We start from the raw sequence: 19,633 nt of genomic DNA, 5'->3' as shown, positions 1-19,633 counted from the left end.
GGGGGAGGGGCTGCGCCCCCTCCTTCCTTCCCTTCTCCCTCCCCCTTCCTTGTCTCCTACTCCTAATACTTGGAAGGATTCCTAGTTGGACTAGGAAAAGGGGAATCCTACTCCCGGTGGGAGTAGGACTCCCCTAGGGCGCACCATAGAGAGGGCCGGCCCTCCCCTCCTCCACTCCTTTATATACGGGGGCAGGGGGCACCCCATAGACACATAAGTTGATCTACGGATCGTTCCTTAGCCGTGTGCGGTGCCCCCCTCCACCATATTCCACATCGGTCATATCGTCGCGGAGTTTAGGCGAAGCCCTGCGCCGGTAGAACATCATCATCGTCATCACGCCGTCGTGCTGACGGAACTCATCCCCGAAGCTTTGCTGGATCGGAGCCCGGGGATCGTCATCGAGCTGAACGTGTGCTGAACTCGGAGGTGCCGTACGTTCGGTGCTTGGATCGGTCAGATCGTGAAGACATACGACTACATCAACCGCGTTGTGCTAACGCTTCCGCTTACGGTCTACGAGGGTACGTGGACAATACTCTCCCCTCTCGTTGCTATGCATCACCATGATCTTGCGTGTGCGTAGGAAATTTTTGAATTTACTATGTTCCCCAACACCAGCTGTGCCCCGATGGATGTTGTCTTCGAGGAGTCCGTTGGGTGGACCTGGAATTTGACTATTTCGTCCGCTGGTTTGAAGGAGGTGGATTTGGATCGCTTATCGAGTATCACGTCGTCTCTATCCACTGTGGAGTGTAATGCGGTTAATTTCTTCGGCCGCGAGGGCTTCAGACAAAGCTTCGAGGGCCAAGGCGGCTGTTTTATTTTCGGCGCGGAGTGCTATGTCCGGATCACTGGCGAGGGTGATGATTCCAATGGCCCCGGGCATTTTGAGCTTCATGTACCCGTAATGGGGTATAGCTTGGAAGCTTGCAAACGCATCCCACCCTAACATGTCGTGATATCCACTGGTGAAAGGGGCCACCTGAAAGGTTATTTCTTCGGACCTATAATTCTCCAGCGTGTCGAATACCACATCGAGTGTGATTTTTCCCGCACATCGTGCCTCCCGGCTGGGAATAATTCCTCTAAAGGTTGTGCTGCTTTGTTCAATGGGGCTCCTGTCTATTTTCATTTCATTGAGAGTTTCCTCGTAAATGAGGTTTAGTCCGCTACCGCCATCCATGAGCACTTTGGTGAGCCGGAAGCCGTCCACGATTGGACTATGGACTAAGGTAGCTGGTGCCCGGACTATCTTGAATTGCGGTTCGTCACTGGCACTGGAAGTTATGGCCGTGTCGTTCCAGGGGTTTATTGCTGCGACTTGGCAGACTTCGGCAAGGCCGCGGAGTGCTCTCTTGCGCCTATTACCTGAGGCAAAAGTCTTGAAGACTGTCAATACTGTAGTGTCGTGCGCTGTGGGATGTTGCACTCTGGTGTTTTTTATAAGGAGATCTTCGCCGCTCTTGACCACCTGCCGAAGTATCCAACATGCTTTAAGGTTGTGTGTTGGTATGGTATCCGATGTGGTATGTATTTTGCATGGCCTATCGAGCCATCCCTCCAAAACGGTTGCGCGCCCTTAAGTGGGCTTCGATTTCTTCGGGATTGGATCGGGCGACCTACGAGGGTACACCCTTTTTGTTCGGACGAGGGGTTTGGCGAGAGCCAGTGGATCCCAAAAGGCTGCCTGAGTTTTCCAGGCGCTTTCCATCGCGCAGTACTTCTGTACTATGATCACCGAGTCATCGAAGCGTGATATGTGATGGTGATTTATGGCGTTGAGGAGTCCCTTGTCCGTGCAATTTTTGCAGAATAGTGAGATTGCATCTTCATCGCAACAGTCTTTGACCTTGTCCTTGACGATGAGGAATTTGGCCCAAAAGTGATGTACAGTCTCTTGGGACTATTGTCTGATGCGGGAAAGATCGCTTGAGTCTGGGCGGGTAGGTGGATTTAAGTCTGAACCCAGATCTGATTCGTGACCCAGAGCTTGAGGAGTTTCCGAACTTAATAGTTCGGACTCCGAGATGTAAACCAATTTACCGGCCCACAGTCCGATTCTAAGTCCGGAGTTCAGGGCGCGTCTTCCCGCGGGCATGTATCCGGCTTGGTGAGCTCGGAAATCCAGACATATTTCATCCTCAATATGGGGGAAGAGTTGTCGGATCGCTCCTCCACCACCGCTATCTGATGGGTGATCGGCGGAGATTCAATCTCTCTCTGATCGGGTTTAAGCCCAATCCGATCATAGTCAGAGGCGACTCCCAGAGCGGCGATGTGATCCAGGAGTCCGTTTAAAGACGATATCTCTGTCGGATCCATCTGCTCGGCGTATTCTGAGCTAACGCGAAGGAGATTTTCAATGACTTGAGAAGTCATGGTCGGCGCGATGGCCGAACGGGCGGTCAAGACGAAGCCGCCCAGCCGGAGAGTTTGGCCTGAGGCCAGAGCTCCCCCGGAGGTGATGTTGTCCTTGATAAGAAGGCGAGCCATCAACTCTATCTTCGACTTCACAGTGGAACTCTTAATGAAAGCAACAATGTCGGTGTCAAAATCGGCGGATCTCGGGTAGGGGCTCACGAACTGTGCGTCTAAGGTTAATGGTAACAGGAGGCAGGGGACACAATGTTTACCCAGGTTCGGGCCCTCTCGATGGAGGTAATACCCTACTTTCTGCTTGATTGATCTTGATGATATGAGTATTACAAGAGTTGATCTACCACGAGATCGAAGAGGCTAAACTCTAGAAGCTAGCCCATGGTTATGATTGTTGTGGTCCTACGGACTAAACCCTCCGGTTTATATAGACACCGGAGAAGGCTAGGGTTACACAGAGTCGGTTACAGAGAAAGGAATCTTCACATCTGAATCGCCAAGCTTGCCTTCCACGCAAAGGAGAGTCCCATCCGGACACGGGACGAAGTCTTCTATCTTGTATCTTCATAGTCTAATAGTCCGGCATACGCATATAGTCCGGCTATCCGAGGACCCCTTAATCCAGGACTCCCTCACCAGTAGCCGTTAAGAAAAGTGACACCACCAACAAGACACCTCTTGCCGGTCAGCAGCAATCTCCGAAAACGCAAGCCTTGGTCGTCGTTGTATGCGCTCCCGCGAAGGAAGAATTGCGTTTAGTCCTTGTTGACGAGCCATAAGCTTTGGCATGGGCACAACAAATCGTCCATTACCTTCAAATAGGAGAACTTCCCGATGAGCCAGAAGAAGCGGAAAGGGTAGCCCGACAGTCGAGTATGTATCATTATGTTGAGAACATCATGTACACAAAACGACCAAATGGGGTGAAATTGAATTGTATTTGCCGAGAAGATGGACAGAAACTGTTGGAAGAGATACATGAAGAAATGTGTGGCTCTAATATTGGGTCACGCGTGCGTGATGTGGAGAGAGGCTTCGGTGTGCTTCAGAAGCACTTTGCAATTGTTCATGACCCTGCCTAGTACTGTAGCTCCAAGGTTCTGTGGCAGATCATGCCTTGTCGCATCATATTGCATAACAAGTTCATTGAAGACGAGAGGAATACGCCTGAGAACTTTCGGTATATAACCAACGAGACTCTGGTTGAGTCAGAGTATGATACAAATAGGATCCTGGCATTCCTTTAGGAGCATCGCAAGGTTGAGAATTAACAAGTTCATGCTCAGCTCCAACAAGATCTTATTGAGCATCACTCGTAACGTCTTACCGAGTCCTAGTTGAATTATCACATGTTATTTGCTACATTGGGAACATTCGGTGTGTTTATATTTTAATAATTTGGTTTGTAAACTTTGAATTCTGTTTGTAAACTATATTCATGATTTGCTTGAATATTCAAATTTACGTTTAGTTTCTATATGCGTGTTAATATGTAGTTGCTATGTATACTAGAATTGCAAAGTTTAGAAAAAGCAAAATTTTACTCCGTTAAATATAGCGGAGCAGTTAGGTCCGGCCAAAACTTAGTGAAGTAAATAACTAAATATACTCCACTAATGGTTTACTCGACCGAATCCTCCACTATTTATTGGGGATCGGTTAGAAAAGCCATAAGCTAATTTACCCAGGACCGTGAAATACCATGTGCAGAGAGGCATCACTACTGCAGTTATTTTTCCAGAATAACATTAGAGCTTCATTGCCTAATGACGTTCATAGGGATACTCAAAGGATCTGAATGATCCGAAAGCCATACATGTATCCCTTCACAGAGAGAGGCACAACTAGACTGCCCACAGTGTTAATTACAATCGCTATGACAAACTCAAGCCGGACAGCCAAGCATTTGCCACCGGCATTGTTTCAGCCCAGAGCTTCACAAAGTTCAGAACTAACAAGAGCCCAGATGCTTCTTGCCATATATTGCACTCAATCAACTAGTATCGCCAGGAATCAACTTCATTAGATAAACCATCCTCTCATTAGAGAGCTTCATTTCCTAATGATGTTCATGGGGATACACAAAGGATCTGAAGGATCCGAAAGCCATACATGTATCCCTTCACAAAGAGAGGCACAACCAGACTGCCCAAAGTGTTACAGCCGCTTTGACGAACTCATCTTGCCGTAGTTCCTCAAACCGAATATCCACGGCCATACATGTCTCCCTTCAGAGAAGAGAGCTACAAAATTATACACGGCCTGATGGAGGAATGTAAGACAATAAGTTTTGGGGAACCAGCACAACCCTCTAGGGGTGGTTTATCTCATTATATATAATGGTTGTGTTACAATATGTACCATATACGTACATAGGTACAGAAGCTATACATAGTCTAACAAGGAATCTGGGTCCTCGCCTTCCTGTCAACTAAAGCATGGGCCAACAGCGTAGATTGAAATTCGGCTTCATGAATCGGTCGACGCCGAGTCCACCAAACTACTGGCAACGGTGTTACAACCGCTTTGACGAACTCATGAGGCTGCAGTTCCTCACTCAAGCCGAACAGCCAAGCCTTTGCCACCGGCGTTGTTTCAGCAATCAGAGCTTCTCGCCTGCATATCTCACACTAGCTCAGCCCTTGCCGCAACCGCAATGCTCCAGTTGCATCTACACAAGATGATACAGATTCTGCTAAAACAGAATTGACACAGAGATGCATCTTCAACCCATCATATAGGGTGCAGTAGTTAGTAAAGAGAGGAAACAGAGGTTAATTCACAGAGCCGCTTGGTTCATCTAACCATAGCTATAAGCACAAAGAGCTGCAAGGTGATCATTTTACTCCCGCTGAAAACATGAAATGTCCTCGTCACAATGGAACAGCGCAAAATAGGAACTGAAACCATAGGCTTAACATGATGGTCAGCTTCGAGTAATTGACTCACGACATAGGTAGAGTGCATTAATTCAATAGTCAAATGACATAGAAACCACACAACATATAACTGTGCACCTTGAATAGCTAGTACAGTACACTGGCAAAAGAACAGTAGAACACACGAGACGATCAGTTGAAGCAACCAAGCAAAGTCCCGAGACCGGAGACCCTGTCAATGCGCACCACACCACGAATCCACAGACCCTAGGATGATCTTTTGAATCTGCACCACGGATCGACCGACCTGAGGGTGAGAATCATGTCAACGCGCAATTTTGGCTGCCGTACATTGTACCTGCAGACGAGACAAATTGAAACAAGCTCCGGTCAGTATCACAACAAGCAAATGTGGAGTAGTATGTGTAGGAATGTTGTCAAATAAAACACAATATGCTGAGAACAGAAAGAAATCCGAAGGCCAATGAAAAATTTAGATGAGACAACAAACTTTAGGTTATCTGGGCACTGTCTTTCTGCTACTGAATACAGATGCAGCAAAACCGCAAATAAAACATAATACACACTGACAGCAGAAAGAAACAGCAAAGTAATTGCTGCATAAAGTTTAACTGGAACTAAAATTTGTTCCAAACCCCAAGGCCGATGAATTCAGATGGGATAACCTCAGCTAACAAAGAAACTCGAAGACAGATGCAAAACAAAATGGCAAGATCAATGAAGAGGATTGTGAAATGCAACAGAGCAATTTAGGTAAGGAAGCCTGAGTAAAAGTACTGATTTTTTTCTTATCATACAATCCACTATTCAATTTCAGTTTCTACAAACAATATGAGGGTCTGAGCAAACAAATTTGGCAGAAATATAACATGTTTAATTAGCTAATAAATCGAAGATGCACAACCAAACTATATAATTGGCATGTCAACGCCACATATTCGACAAATCTTACACAGTGATTAACAGTTATTCTCTTCGTCTCCCAAAAGAAGGCCTACAATTTTATCTCAAATCAAATGGTGCAAAGTTTAATAAAGTTTATAGGAAAAATTATCAACAACTACAATACAAAATTAGTACCACTATGGCCTTTTTACAAACTTGGTCAAACTTTGCACCATTTGTCTTAGGAGAAAATTTACAAGCCTTCTTTTCAGAAACGGAAGGAGTATATCTGTGTTTCATTATGAAGATACAAATAATGGATGCCAAATATATACTCACCAGAGCTGTGATAAACATCACATTCCACGGAAGAACATGCCCTGAAGATATTGTCTATCGTTCCGCATCCATCATTACTTGCCGAGGTCTCCTCGGACAGCCTGACAATCATTCTTTTTAGCGCTGGCGCACATCCAAGTATCAATTCCAATAGATCAAACTCATGATCCGCTCCGTCGAATCCATTGAACTCCACTTCTTCGAGAGCATCCAAGGATATAGTCTGGGACCTCCAGTTTGTAGACTCACAAGGACAGTGTGTCGGGCATACTTCTTTCAACTAAAACCAAAAATGTATATCAATAAAACCACACAATAATGTATTATTGCGGTATATAATCAGAGCAGAGAATTACCTCTGATCTATGTAAGACGACCTTAAGCCTCCGAGTAGCAGTACGAATTCGATCCATCCCAAGGAGATGAACCACAAACGCTCCGAAAGCATGCCCCTTGGCTGTGAGATGTAGCTCGAAAACGGAGAAGGCAGCAACCATGTGCCTCTGTATCTCCCGCCTAAAGTTGTCCACCTTAGCTCGAAAAGGAGACGGGTCCTGAAAAAACAATTTGCCAACTATGTATATTATCAGTCATAAAATTAATTTAGTGAGAGCTTGCAACAGATTGAACAGTAGAGGGGACGCACGACGCAGGCATAAATGTGCAGCGTCGTTGGCTCTCCTTGTCTCTCCGCCGACTGTAGCCGCAGTTTGCTGAGGCTCCAAAGACCAAACACAATATACGGCCCCAAGTAGCAGCACTGCCATGAAATCTTCTCCACCACTGGCGCCAAGACGGTGATGTTAACCGCCACCACCGATGTAAATGAGATGGTCAATTGCTTAAGCTCGGGAGCAACAATGACGACAAGCTGTGTCAATCTGGCCTCGCATTGCACGACCAGCTCCTGCAGCAGAGGCGAGTTGACGACCCTAATGACGCAGTCAGGGAACACAGCCCTGCTGAGGCGGAGCGTGCGCAAGCGCGGGCAGCAGGAGAGCAAGGCGCCGAGGTCGGTAATGCATTCCGCCAGGGACAGCGTCTCGAGTGCGGGGAACTCGGCGCCGGCCGGCACGGCGGCGAGGGAGAAGAGGGAGGAAAAGTTGAGCGCGATGGAGGTGGCGCGGGGCAGGCAAGGCAGGTCGACAGCGAGGGCACGCTCGATTATGCCGGAGGGGAGGAGGAAGTCTAGCTTCTCCGGCTGGAGCCGCGCGGCGGCGCGGAGCAGCGAGTTGATGGGGACGCCGGCGCTGTCTCTCCAGTGCTCCTTCTCCTTGGGGACGGGTTGATGGGGACGCTGCTGCTTGATGGGGACGCGGATTTTGATGAGGGAAACCGCGGGCGGGGGAAGAGCGACGCGGCCGAGCGCCGCCTCGAGCGACCGGAGGGCCACGCCGCGGAAGACGATCTCGCGGATGCCGGTCCAGAGGCCGAGCCACCGGCGGGAGAGGACTTCGGTGCGGGCGGCGGCGGCGGCGCAGGGGAGGCGGGCGAGGACGAGGAGGAGCATCTCGTCGGGGAGGGCGCTGATGCGGTCCGGTCCGTCGCCAGGGCCATCTGGCTCCTGGCTGGAACTCCGGCGAGGACCCGAGCTCGCCTCCATCGACGCCCGGATCTCACCTCTCCGACGGGAGAGAGTGACACACACAACCCTAGAATTATGGGTGGGGAGTGGGGACTGACGCAGTAGACTGATGAGTGACCACCAGACGACCACTACTCTGAGTAAGTAGTACGAGGTTCCACCAACATTCCCCTTCCGGTCTTTTCTTATTGTTTCAAGTATATAAAACCCAGACCAGCGTTGATGTGTGGTATATGTAATTTCCAATAGACATATAAGTTGCCTAATTTTCTTATATCAGGAAAAAAAACTATGAAGCTCGTGTCGCCGTCTTGACTTAGCACGGCGCCCGGTGTGGGTGAACGGCCGAGGTGGTGAGGGCAAAAGTCGACGTCGATGACCTGCGGGGGTGAGATTGCACGTGGTGGTACACGGTTAATGAGTGCCGAGATGGCATTCGAAGAAGACCTTATTGGGATGCGAGGCTAGTGTGGGTCCGAGGTCGTTGGCAAATTCGGCGGCGGAGGAGGTGGTGGGCTCGATGGGTGTGGGGTGGGGGAGGAGAAGCGTTAAGGAGTCGGGAGGAAGACGAAGAGCAGACGTGGCATCCTAAGGCTAGAGTTTGACATCACGCTGACGTGACACCCTTTTTGAAATCCGTGGCCATTCTTCAATGCCTTTGGATCAACATCGGATGGCGATCTGTTGGGATGACACCTAACTATCGTTATCTCGATCCCAGGGTATAAAAGGAAGATGGAACAAAGGGGGATGCAAGTGATTATATACACCTCACCTCCCCTCCCCCTAGCTCTCGCGACCGCGTCGCCGCCGCGGGCGACCAGCCGTGCCTCGGCCCTTCTTCCTTCAACTCTCCCTCACCCCTCCCTCCCCGCCGCCGGGCCTGGCCCGGGCAACGCTGGCGGAGGCGGACCCTGGCCATTCCCCTCTCGGTTGCTCTCCGGCGCGGGGCGGCGGAGAATCCTCGGCGGCCGTGGTCCGGCGTGGCGGCGGGGTATCCTGGCGCGGCGCGGGAGATTGGCTGGGCGACGGCATTGCCATTGGCGGCCGGCACCCACTGGCCCAAATCTGGGCCCCATCTGGGTCTGGGCGGGTCGGCGGCGTGGCTTCCGGGAGGCGGGGGAGCGGCGTTGGGCGGTCGGGTGCCGGCGGGGCTTAGCGGGCCCGATTCGGGCCTGGACGGGCCAGGGTGGCCTAGTATGCCCCCCTGCCGCGACGGCGACGGCGTCGGAGGCACGGGCCTCCCGCATGACGGCAGTGGAGGTGGTTCCCTCCGGCGCGGCTATGGTGCCGCTGCTCCCGTCGCCCGACGCTATTCTCCTCGTCCTCTTGGCCTCGTGGTGGTGTTTTGAGTGAGGCGGCATGGGTGGCGTCGCGACCGCGGTGACGCATGCTGGTGGGCGGCGAGCTGGCTGGTTGGGTCCGGTCCGAATTGGGCGGTGAGGTATGGAGGGCGGGAGAAATCCTTGCCGGTTCCTATGGCTCCGATGCGGTGATGCCTGCAGGTGCCGTCATTCCTTCCTGGAGGGTGTCGTTGGACTTCATCCCCCACTCCCCTTCGCATGCCGGGGGAAACCCTAGGACACGTCCGGGCAACAGCGTCGTCGGTATTGCATTCTTTCTTGGAGGTGCTGCTTGGTATGTGGCGAATTGGAGCCTTGTGTCGTGATGGGTCGATTCCGCAGTGCGCAGCGGTGGCGGGTCATCCGTACTTTGTCAAGCTGCCGTTGTTGGCATTTGTTTCTTCTTCCTTATTTTTCTTTTGGGCTTGATGTGTTGCTAGCTCCAGCATTTGCTTGTGATCGCTGTTGGTTGATTTGGAATGCAAAGCGGGGGGACCTTTTTTGGTAAACTAGCAAAGATATATATTTTCTTAAACTGGAAATTTGCTCATTCCATTAACCAAAAGCCAACCAGAATCGTTTGCAACCAAAGGGTGCATAAAGGGGCGTCGCCAGGCCATACGGCTTGTGGTTCGACCAGATTTTTAAATAAACTCTAGTTAAACATTTGCAGGATGAGCCAAAGCATTGGTATTGGAGCCCTCCTATCCCCACCTGACAGCCTCGGTCCGCACCAGGAGGAGCGGGACCCATCTATTTCTTTTATCTTTTCCTTAGGTTTTGTTCCCCTGGCGACGTCGATGAGGTGGTGGAGACGATGGCGTGTCGGAATAAGGTCTCTTTGGCATCTCCTACCTCGATGATGGCTGATCCGGCCTCAAAGAAGGGTTTGTGAGAGTTTTTGTCGCAAGATCTGTTGGTTGTTGGTTCTCTTTGAATCCTGGCAGTTGGTGTGTCTATCGAGAAGTGCAATTGGCTATCTATTAGTGCGGCGGCTTCGACATTTTCTTCCATGTCGTTCTGCGACATGATCCGCCTTCTCCAACTCTCTGGTCTGGTGGTGATGGATTGCAGGATCGGATGTACTGCGTGAGGTGATGCTCCAACGATGTTTCTTCGACAACTTCTAGATCTCGTCTCAAGCGGCAAGCAGCTATTGTGGTCTCTAAATCCTGATATGGTGAGGGCATTTGCATGTGTCCCTTTTCTTTACCGTTGCTTCAGTGCAATTTTCAACCTTGAGTGGACGGTGTACAATTAATGGAAAGAACAAGGCCAATATGATTTTCAATGTAAATTTGATTTTATTGTTTATACTGCGTGCAGTTGTCTTTTCATTATACTAGTTATTGTTTCTCTCGATATTTATCAGATCTAAGATGCCCCCCTTGGGTGTCTTTTCTTAAATAAAAAATTAGTTGGTGCTTTTGTTGATAAGGGTAGCCCTCTTTTGTACATAGGATCAGTTCTAGTGCATTTTGTATGTAACATTTTCATATTTGCAACAACATCATATATACTCTATATCAAATATCACCAAATACTGCAATGAAGTCTCTGTCCAATTTTGTTCAAGACATTTATGGCCAAACTTGAAAGGAGAATCTGACTATTAGGTTTCATAATGAACACAGATGGAAAGTTCAAACAGATGCATTTTCTGTTCATACGGTAACACAATACTGCTGCAGTTCAAGAAACCGAGACAAGGTTATGAAATTCCGGGATTTCAAATGGTTTCATAATCACTGGAATGTAGTATAAAAACACATAACCAACATACTCTACACTAAATTGACGTTAGACAACATGTAACCAACATACACTGAATTTCTTTTATCTTCTTCCAGATTAATCATTTGGTAGTCTTCGGTTTATTCTTGGAAGAATTTCTTGTACCCCGCCCTGATACCTTGCGCATCTTAGCAGTAGGTTCGTCCAAACCATGCTCATTGTTGCTACCAGCACCAGCTTTGTTTGGTCCTGCAGTCTTGATATCATCTTTGCTGCCATGTTTAATGCTTGGTTTCTTCTTGCCACCAGCAATTTTCCTTGTTATTTTGGAGGGAGCACTTATGACATCCTTGTTTTGCTGTCCCTTAGCAGCCTTGAATGTTGCCACTCTCTTTCTTGGCTTCAAATCATCATCAGCTTCCACTTCTACTTCTGCCCCTGCTTCCTTGGCATCACCATCCTCGCTCACTTGCCCTGGGCTAGCCACTACTTTTTTGTTAGATTGGGTCCCAGTCAGCTTCTGCAGTTGTGGCACATAGGCTGTAGTCTAAATAGAGAGAGTACAAATCAGAGGGTTAGATAGATCTAGGATGGCAGAAAGTGTGATAGTGAAGTAGTGTTGCTCACCCTGCCACCAGCTGTTATGAATTCAATTTTCTTTCCTGCAATAACCAGAAACTGGATAAATCTGACGAGGGCCAAAAGATAACAAACTGGAGCACATAATTACTGACATTCCTATTTTCCTGCATAATTGCCGCAGTTCATCTTATGAAATGCAAAATTACGATGCGTTTCGTCAGTGGCCAATTTTCTCAAATAATGGATGTGACCCTGTTCAAGATTATCATTTTTTTTCCTGTAGAAACTCACCTCCGACTTTACCAGGCTTCTTGCCCCAGCGGTGATGAAACAACCATTCCACAGGAAAGCGATCACAATCAGCATCGACATCGACAGCATATTTCACAACCTAATAAATTCTTGGGTCAAGACACAAGTATTCTGCAAGGTATACAGTAGTGCAGTACAGTTACTCAAAACAATGTGAAGTTAGAGTAACCTCTTGGATGCTTTGGTGTAGCGCTTCACAACTCTCCCTTATTAGGCTAGAAGCAATCTGCAATGGATGGATTTTCGACTACAAATAATAACATGAATTTTGTTATGGCCAAGCCGCACTGAAACACAAGTGCAGAAGATGCAGCAGTTCTATCTATTGAACAGTAGCAGATTTATTTCCTAGACTCCTAGGTGTGTGTTAGCCGAAATTGTTAGGGATAAGATCAGATTGCTTAGGGTCCATGGAATGGCTATTAATTCCTTTTTGAATTATTAGCTGGAGGGGGGCAATGCATAACAAAATGAATTCCTGGTCCCATCCCCTCTTGTACAATCAGGCCTCTAGCATCCAAGGGCGAGTGTCCAACCCTTAGTCCTAGCGTTCGTACATTTCCAGGTCCATAACAAATTCAAAGTTCAGGTATTTCGTTTGGTGCAAGCCTCACAAATTTTTGTACCAATACCTGGTAAAGCACCTCATCTGCAATCCAATTACCAATGCCTGATATGAAACTCTGCTCATAAAAAAAAGGGCAAGATGTCAGTTATGGTATTATCAGAAAATAGAACAAGTTAATTCTGTATATCATAGGAAAACATAATTGTAGAGCCAATAACTTCTATCGACTCAATGATGATCACCTGATCAAGTAAAAGAGCTTTTATTCCAATCTTCTTCCTGCTCAGTGAGTCCACAAAATTATCGACAGACATCGGCTCAAAGAGCGCATCTGGACCTAACTCAGAAATTGGAGGTACAGTTTCAGGCTGCCAACAATACTTGAGTGAGCAAACTTTTATAAAATTTAAAGGAAAATAACCGAACTCTTGCCTTGGCTACAGATAATTTAAACTGAACTTGAGAAAGCAATAAAAATACTTACATCATCAAATAACCGAACTCTTGCAAAGCGCCTCTTATCAGTGAAGGAAAACTCCAAGCCATCATCAAGCTGTACAATGCGTAAATTTTAAAAGGTTGGGCACATCAAAGTTAAAAACTAACTTCAGATGAGCCTTGGCTCCCAGTGTAAGCAGGTTAGAGACATCAATGATAACTCCAAGCCGTAGAGCTCCTTCCTAGCCATCTTCAGGAGGGACTAACTAGTGGGGAAATTCCAACGATTCATGATAATAATTTCTTTCATTACAAGGGAATTAAGTGTCTTAATCTCATGAAGGCTATTTGTGCCAGGCCGCAGGTTTCCGTGTGCTAGCTCTAGTCCTGGCGAATGAGCCAGGGCCTCCATATCCTATTTTTGCTGGCATTCCCCGGAACACGCCCAATTCTGAAGAGCGGGTGATGAACATTAGAATCTCTGTCCATGAGTTTATTAAGCTTGTTGTGTTGAAAGATATGGGCTACTGAAACATGGCCTTTCCTGCTTATCTACAGCCACGGTTATTCTACAAATTAACCAACAAAAGTTTGCAAGAGAAGTGACTCATGCCACTTTCAACTCGTGAGCTCACAACTGAAGTTCACCATTTTGTACAAGCACTGCCGCAAAAGTAACACATTACCACAGATAACTCCGTGTTTAGAATAACTGAAAAGAATCTGCAGATTGCTTTTTGGGCTCCTGACCTCGATGAAGAATTTGGAGTACTTGGAGGGCCACTCGTCCTCGGAGTTGACAGCCGATCTGAAACCATCCATAAGCTTCGTTATGAGCTCCAACTGTACTAGTAATAATCTATCCTAGTGAAACAACAGTGAGATACGAAACGGAAAGGAGCACTTGCCTCTTGTACTTTGTGACGGCAACGCCCTTTATGTAGATCGCACCTGCCATTCCTGCAAAGCCAGAGCATGTTCATGTCAACCTCGGTGCTTGCTGAAGCCAAAATATCTCCCCCTTTCCCAACTCTGCTTCTTTTTTAGGACAGCAATTGTCATTGGGATATCACCAACGAGCAATTAAGCGCGTTCATCGCGTCCCTTATATGGAATCGAGCATACATGGGCAAAGCAATTCATAGCATCCCCAAAGAATTGTCCCCTTTCCCAACTCTCCGTGTTTCGGAGGACATTAATCGGCAACAGTTAGCATTGGGATATCATCAACGAGCAATTAAGCGAATTCTATGGGGAATCGAGCATAAATCGTGGCCAATCAAGCTAATGCACCTCCAGCCTCCAGCGAGTTTCTGCAGAGCAAGACTGCAATTGGCAAAGCAAGCAGAGGCAGGGTAGGTCGGTGTGGTGGTAGTGGGTACTGACCGAACTGGAAGGAGGGGAAGGGCGGGGCGTCGAGGCGGAGCCAGAGGTTCTTGCCCCTCCGGCGCGCGGCCACGATGGTCCTGCCCACCATGGCGCGCTCGAAGGCCACGCGCCCGGCAGCGACGACGACGACCTTGGAGTCGTCCGCGACGGCGCAGCGCGTGATGCGGCGACCCACGCAGTGCGCCTCCAGCGCCCGCCGCGCCGCCTCCACCTCCGGCAGTTCCGGCATCCCCGCTCTCTCTCTCTCTCTCTCCCCTGAGACCTCTCCGGCGTCAGTGTCAGGCAGGCAGGGGCAGGGGCAGCACGGCGAGCCCCTGTGCGAATGGGCTAAGTTTGTGCGTCTCCACACGCGTGCGCGGGCCGTGCGGATGGGCGGGCCCATCGGGACAGGATTGATGTGAGCACATTTATTATTGGTTGCAAGCTGTCATGTGTTTTTTCTCTAAGTTCTCAAAAAAAAAAAAATCTGTCATGTTTTTTTAATTGTTTGGATTGTTTATCACATGTGTCACGTGGTATGTTGTTCTCAAAAATAAATATGCAGGCTGTCATGTGTTTTTTGCAGGTTCTCAAAAAAGAAAAAACTGTCGTGTTGTTCTTAAAAACAAAAAGGCAGGCTATCGTGTCATAAATTGATATCGTACTACTTGTGATGCATGCACAAGAACATAACTCACGGTGGACATAAGTTGCGGCAATTTACGGGGATTGTATGGATCTTATTGTTTCCCTGTGTAGAACCTTAAAATCCCCGAAAAATCCATATGTGTTCTTTGGTTGTTCTTCAACAATAAACTAACGACTAGGAGTAATCTTACGAAAAGACAAATCCCAAGTTCACCCCACTAAACCTATTTATTTTAACATGCATGCTATCCACATCAGCGGCCTAGCCACATCAGCCTTTTTTACCAGCTTACATGAGGAACCCACCAACGTACAAAACATCCACATCAGCTTTTAGTTACCACTAGTAGGACCCACCATAGGCAACCACGGGCCCTTCTTTGTCTGATTCAGCCAAAACTATCGACGAAATAGGGTTTCCCCTTGCTTTGTATTACAAAGCAAACATCACCGATACAACCAGATAGGTGCTAGGGCGGAAGCAGCACAGGCACGCCCAACAGAAATGAAAGAGAAAAAAGAAAAGAAACAAATGCCGACACCGGTGGATCAACAAAAACGAAGAAGCTTCGCGACCGCCGCGCCCACCGGGATCCTCCACTAAGCTCCTATATTCCGAAGCGCCGGTACCAATCAACAACTCCAAGAAGGGATGCGACGATGACGACGCTGCTGCCAAGAGTTTCCCTCGATATGCGACGAGGAGAGAGGAAGGGTACCCCCGACGCCCTCCATAAAGGTCCGGTGGCACCCTCAGGCACCACCGCATCGGTGTCAGCTCGGCCGACAGGGATTACTCCTGGTCCCAACCTTCACCTCGGTCGCTTCGGAGCATGCCACCAAACAAACCACCACTCTGCGCCAAAATTGTCTTGAAGCTTCCGCCCCGTCTCACCACAGCACCGCGAAAGGGGCCTGCTCAATGAAGAAGAGGAGTCGTGAAAGTGCGTTATGTCGACTAGAGGGGGGGTGAATAGGCGATTTTTATGAATTCTTCACTGAGGAATTTGCCGGTGAGGAAATTCCTTAGCGAAGAACTATTAGCAGCGGAATAACTACTCAGAAGTAAACATAACAGAATACAAGCATGGTCATCATGATGAAATGAAGACTAGCACAGAGTACAGAAAGCGTAATCACAGGATAACACAAGATGAAGACAAACAGACTAAAGAAATTGAACTGAGGAAATTGAGAAAGTCTTCAGTCAAAGTCTACAAACACAGATATGAACAAACACTCAACACAGTAATGAGGAAATGAAAGGGTTGAGGAAATAGAACCAGTTAGGTTGGTGAAGACAATGATTTGGTAGACCAGTTCCAACTGCTGTCTCAGTTGTATATCTGGTTGGAGTGGCTGAGTATTTAAACTCGAGGACACGCAGTCCCGGACACCCAGTCTCTGAGCACGCAGCTCAGGACACCCAGTGCTCACCGTATTCTCCTTGAACTAAGATGACGCAGATCTCGTCCAATCACTCGTGGTAAGTCTTCAGGCGACTTCCAAACCTTCACAGACTTGGTCACTCGGCAATCCACAATTCCTCTTGGATGCTCTAGACCTTGACGCCTAACCGTCTGGAAGAAGCACAGTCTTCAAAGGTAACAAGCGTCGGATCCACGCAGGATCAATTTCTTCAGTGATGCTCGATCACTTTGGGTTTGGAGGTGTTTGGGTTTTTGGGATTTTCCTCACTCGATGATTTTCGCTCAAAGTCCTCGGAGGATGGGTTTCTCTCAAATGACAAGTGTCAAGTTCTCTCGGAGCAGCCAACCAGCTAGTGGTTGTAGGGGGCGGCTATTTATAGCCTAGGGAGCAGCCCGACATGATAAGACATAAATGCCCCTCAATGATATGATCGTTAGGTGGATAAGATATTTTGGGACAGCTGGCGCGCAGCACAGCAACGGTCGGAAATTTGACTCTCAAATTCCTCAGGGCTATCATGTTCCTCACTGTGTAGGCAATCCGCACTGGCGAATTCCTAACTCCTCAGTCGGAGCAAATTCATTAGCGACCAGAAGAACTTCGTCTCTGTCACTGAAGAAAGTGACTGAACTATATGAGATTTCCAAAGGCTTCACTCGAAGGGATTGGTAGGTGTAGGATTTTGAGTTGAGCATCACATGGAAATTTTTCCTTAGTATTTCCTCGACCCCCTTTAACAGTACGGTGTTTCCTATGACTCAAGAAAGAGAAAATGAAACTACGAAAACAAAAGTCTTCACGCTTCATGTTCCACAAATGAATACCAAGTCTTCAAGGTCACACCAATTTCTTCATTTTCAAAGTCTTCAGAAAGTCTTCAAAATATCAAAGTCTTCAGTTGAAGAACTTCATTTTTAGGGGTCGACTTTCTCTGTAAATATCAAACTCCTCATAGACTTATAGACCTGTGTACACTCACAAACGCATTAGTCCCTTAACCTATAAGTCTTCAATACACCAAAATCACTAAGGGGCACTAAATGCACTTACAATCTCCCCCTTTTTGGTGATTGATGACAGCATAGGTTAAGTTTTCAACGGGGATAAACATATGAAGTGTATACACTGATATTGAGGAATTTGATTACAAGATATAGTAGAACTCCCCCTGAAGATGTGCATAGTGAGGAATTTGCTTTTGAGGCAATGCACATTTGAAGAGTTGAATCATGGAGATCTCCCCCTATACCTTGTAATTCATACACGCATTTGATATATAATATGAAGAATTTGAAATGCATGATGAAATATGGTGCCTGATGAGATTCAGCATGCGTGCAATGTCATTAATGAGGAATAAGCATGCAAAGCATAATGCAACAAAAGTATCAGCGCACCATCGGGTTTAAGATTACAACTCGATCCAAATAAAAGTTTCAGAAAAACAAGAGTTGTAACTTAAAAAATGCCCTTAATATAAACCCGCTTGAAGACTAACTCAGATCCCCCCCCCCCTTTGTCATCAAATGACCAAAAGGATTGAAAATGAGGACTAACGCCCCTGAAGAATATCAAGTTGATGGAGGAGCGCCAGCGTTGTTGGGGTTGTTTGTTGTAGCAGGGCCTGCCGCAGTGTTGTCCAAATCTTCATACTCATCAGTCTCGCGTGATGAAGAATAGGAGCTGGCCACCAAGGAAGGAACTTTGACCTTCTTGAATTTCTTCGGTGGAGGTGTAGACCAATCAAATTCTTCCTTGAGACCCATTTTCTTCAGATCTGCAGCGCTGTAGACATGAGAGAGAACAACCCAGGTACGGTTGAAGGTTTCATGGAGGTAGTATTGGTTTTTCTTCACTGCATTGTGTGTTGAGGTCATGTTGTGAAGAATTGAACCAAACTGACGCTTTACCCAGTTATGATTGCGATCAACCTTCTGATGAAGACTGAGGAGTAACTCACGATCAGTCATCACCCTGGGTGCTGTGGCTTGAGGATTTTGCTTGGCTGAGGTATTTGCGGCAGAGTCATGTGTGGCAGAATCGTCATTGGTAGAGTAAGATGCAGCCTTGCGAAATTGACCATCCAATGGACGAATGCCTTCATCGATCACAGCAGCGGCCTTGCCTTTATCATCAGCTGATGAAACTGTCCGTTTGAGGACTTCAATGGGAGGCAAGTAGCTATCGTGGTTCAGAGTGTCAGCTTTGTAATTCAGTGAAGATCTTGCCCTGAAGAATCTCATAATCCAAGGAGTATAGGGCTTCAGCTCGAATGGTGACATAGCAATATTGGCTAGAGTCCTCATGAAGAAATCATGGAAGTTGACGGGAACGCCATGAATGATGTTGAAAAGCATATTCTTCATGATGCCAACGACTTCTTCATCATTTGAGTCGTGGCCTTTGATGGGACTCATTGTCTTCGTCAGAATTCGATAGACAGTCCAAGGCACATAGAGTAATTCCTTGACGAGGAATTTGGTTCGTGGGGCCTGCCTTGGCTTCAAAGGCTTCATCAGTACTTGCATATAGTGATCTGACAGTTCTGGTTCATTGTAGATGCAACGAGCACCATCAAGTGGAGGACTGAGAGGAAGGACACGAAGCAATTCAGTTGATGGTGCCTTGTAGTGAGTGTTTTCAGACATCCAGTCCAACACCCATGAGTTCACGTCATCAGCGTCTCCGGTGATGTGCAAAGTTGCATAGAATTGAAGAATGAGTTCTTCATTCCAGTCACAGATATCAATGCCGAAATTCAGAAGTCCTGCGTCGTGAAGAACACTGAGGACTGGCTCAAAGCCGGGCAGAGATTCCATGTCCACATGAGGAATATGTGCATAATCGAAGACTTTGTCTTTGGCGAAAAGCACTAAGGAATAGAAATTGGCTTGGCTGGCAGTCCAGAAACGCCTCTTCCTTATGCGAGCAGAATCATATGGATTATAGTCTATGAAGAATACGTGCTCGGCAAAGAAATCTTCAGCCTTGAACTTTTGTTTGCTTGAGAACGGATCCTTTGGATTTGGCAGAGGGGTGTCAGTGAGTTGCATTACTACCTCAGGAATCGCGAGCTCAGGTTCTTCAGGCTGAGGAATTTCTTGTTCCTCAATAGGTGCAG

The 19,633-nt window shown here is 47.5% G+C and overlaps 2 protein-coding genes across 3 annotated transcripts; both read right to left on the bottom strand.

Moving 5' to 3' along the window:
* Positions 1-5,354: 5,354 nt before the first annotated feature.
* On the bottom strand, positions 5,355-8,106 carry LOC119341231. Its single transcript, XM_037613099.1, has 4 exons — positions 7,150-8,106; positions 6,860-7,057; positions 6,504-6,783; positions 5,355-5,616 (listed from the first exon to the last, which is right to left on the bottom strand). The coding sequence occupies exons 1-4, from the start codon at positions 8,104-8,106 to the stop codon at positions 5,579-5,581; spliced, it is 1,473 nt and encodes a 490-aa protein (XP_037468996.1). The 3' UTR covers positions 5,355-5,578.
* Positions 8,107-11,056: 2,950 nt separating this feature from the next.
* Positions 11,057-14,825, bottom strand: LOC119338923 (formamidopyrimidine-DNA glycosylase-like). 2 transcript variants are annotated; one of them, XM_037611131.1, is made up of 10 exons: positions 14,452-14,817; positions 13,974-14,025; positions 13,816-13,873; positions 13,112-13,180; positions 12,870-12,995; positions 12,692-12,742; positions 12,229-12,306; positions 12,039-12,138; positions 11,793-11,827; positions 11,057-11,712 (listed from the first exon to the last, which is right to left on the bottom strand). In XM_037611131.1, the coding sequence occupies exons 1-10, from the start codon at positions 14,681-14,683 to the stop codon at positions 11,287-11,289; spliced, it is 1,227 nt and encodes a 408-aa protein (XP_037467028.1). In that variant the 5' UTR covers positions 14,684-14,817; the 3' UTR covers positions 11,057-11,286. The 2 variants fall into 2 exon arrangements, with proteins under 2 accessions (XP_037467028.1, XP_037467030.1); XM_037611133.1 differs by having other exon boundaries at positions 11,572-11,712; positions 11,793-11,843; positions 14,452-14,825.
* Between the last annotated feature and the right edge of the window lie 4,808 nt (positions 14,826-19,633).

This window comes from Triticum dicoccoides, chromosome 7B (assembly GCF_002162155.2).
Source record: "Triticum dicoccoides isolate Atlit2015 ecotype Zavitan chromosome 7B, WEW_v2.0, whole genome shotgun sequence".
NCBI lineage: Eukaryota > Viridiplantae > Streptophyta > Magnoliopsida > Poales > Poaceae > Triticum > Triticum dicoccoides.
This window is presented reverse-complemented; position numbering and strand designations above follow the sequence as displayed.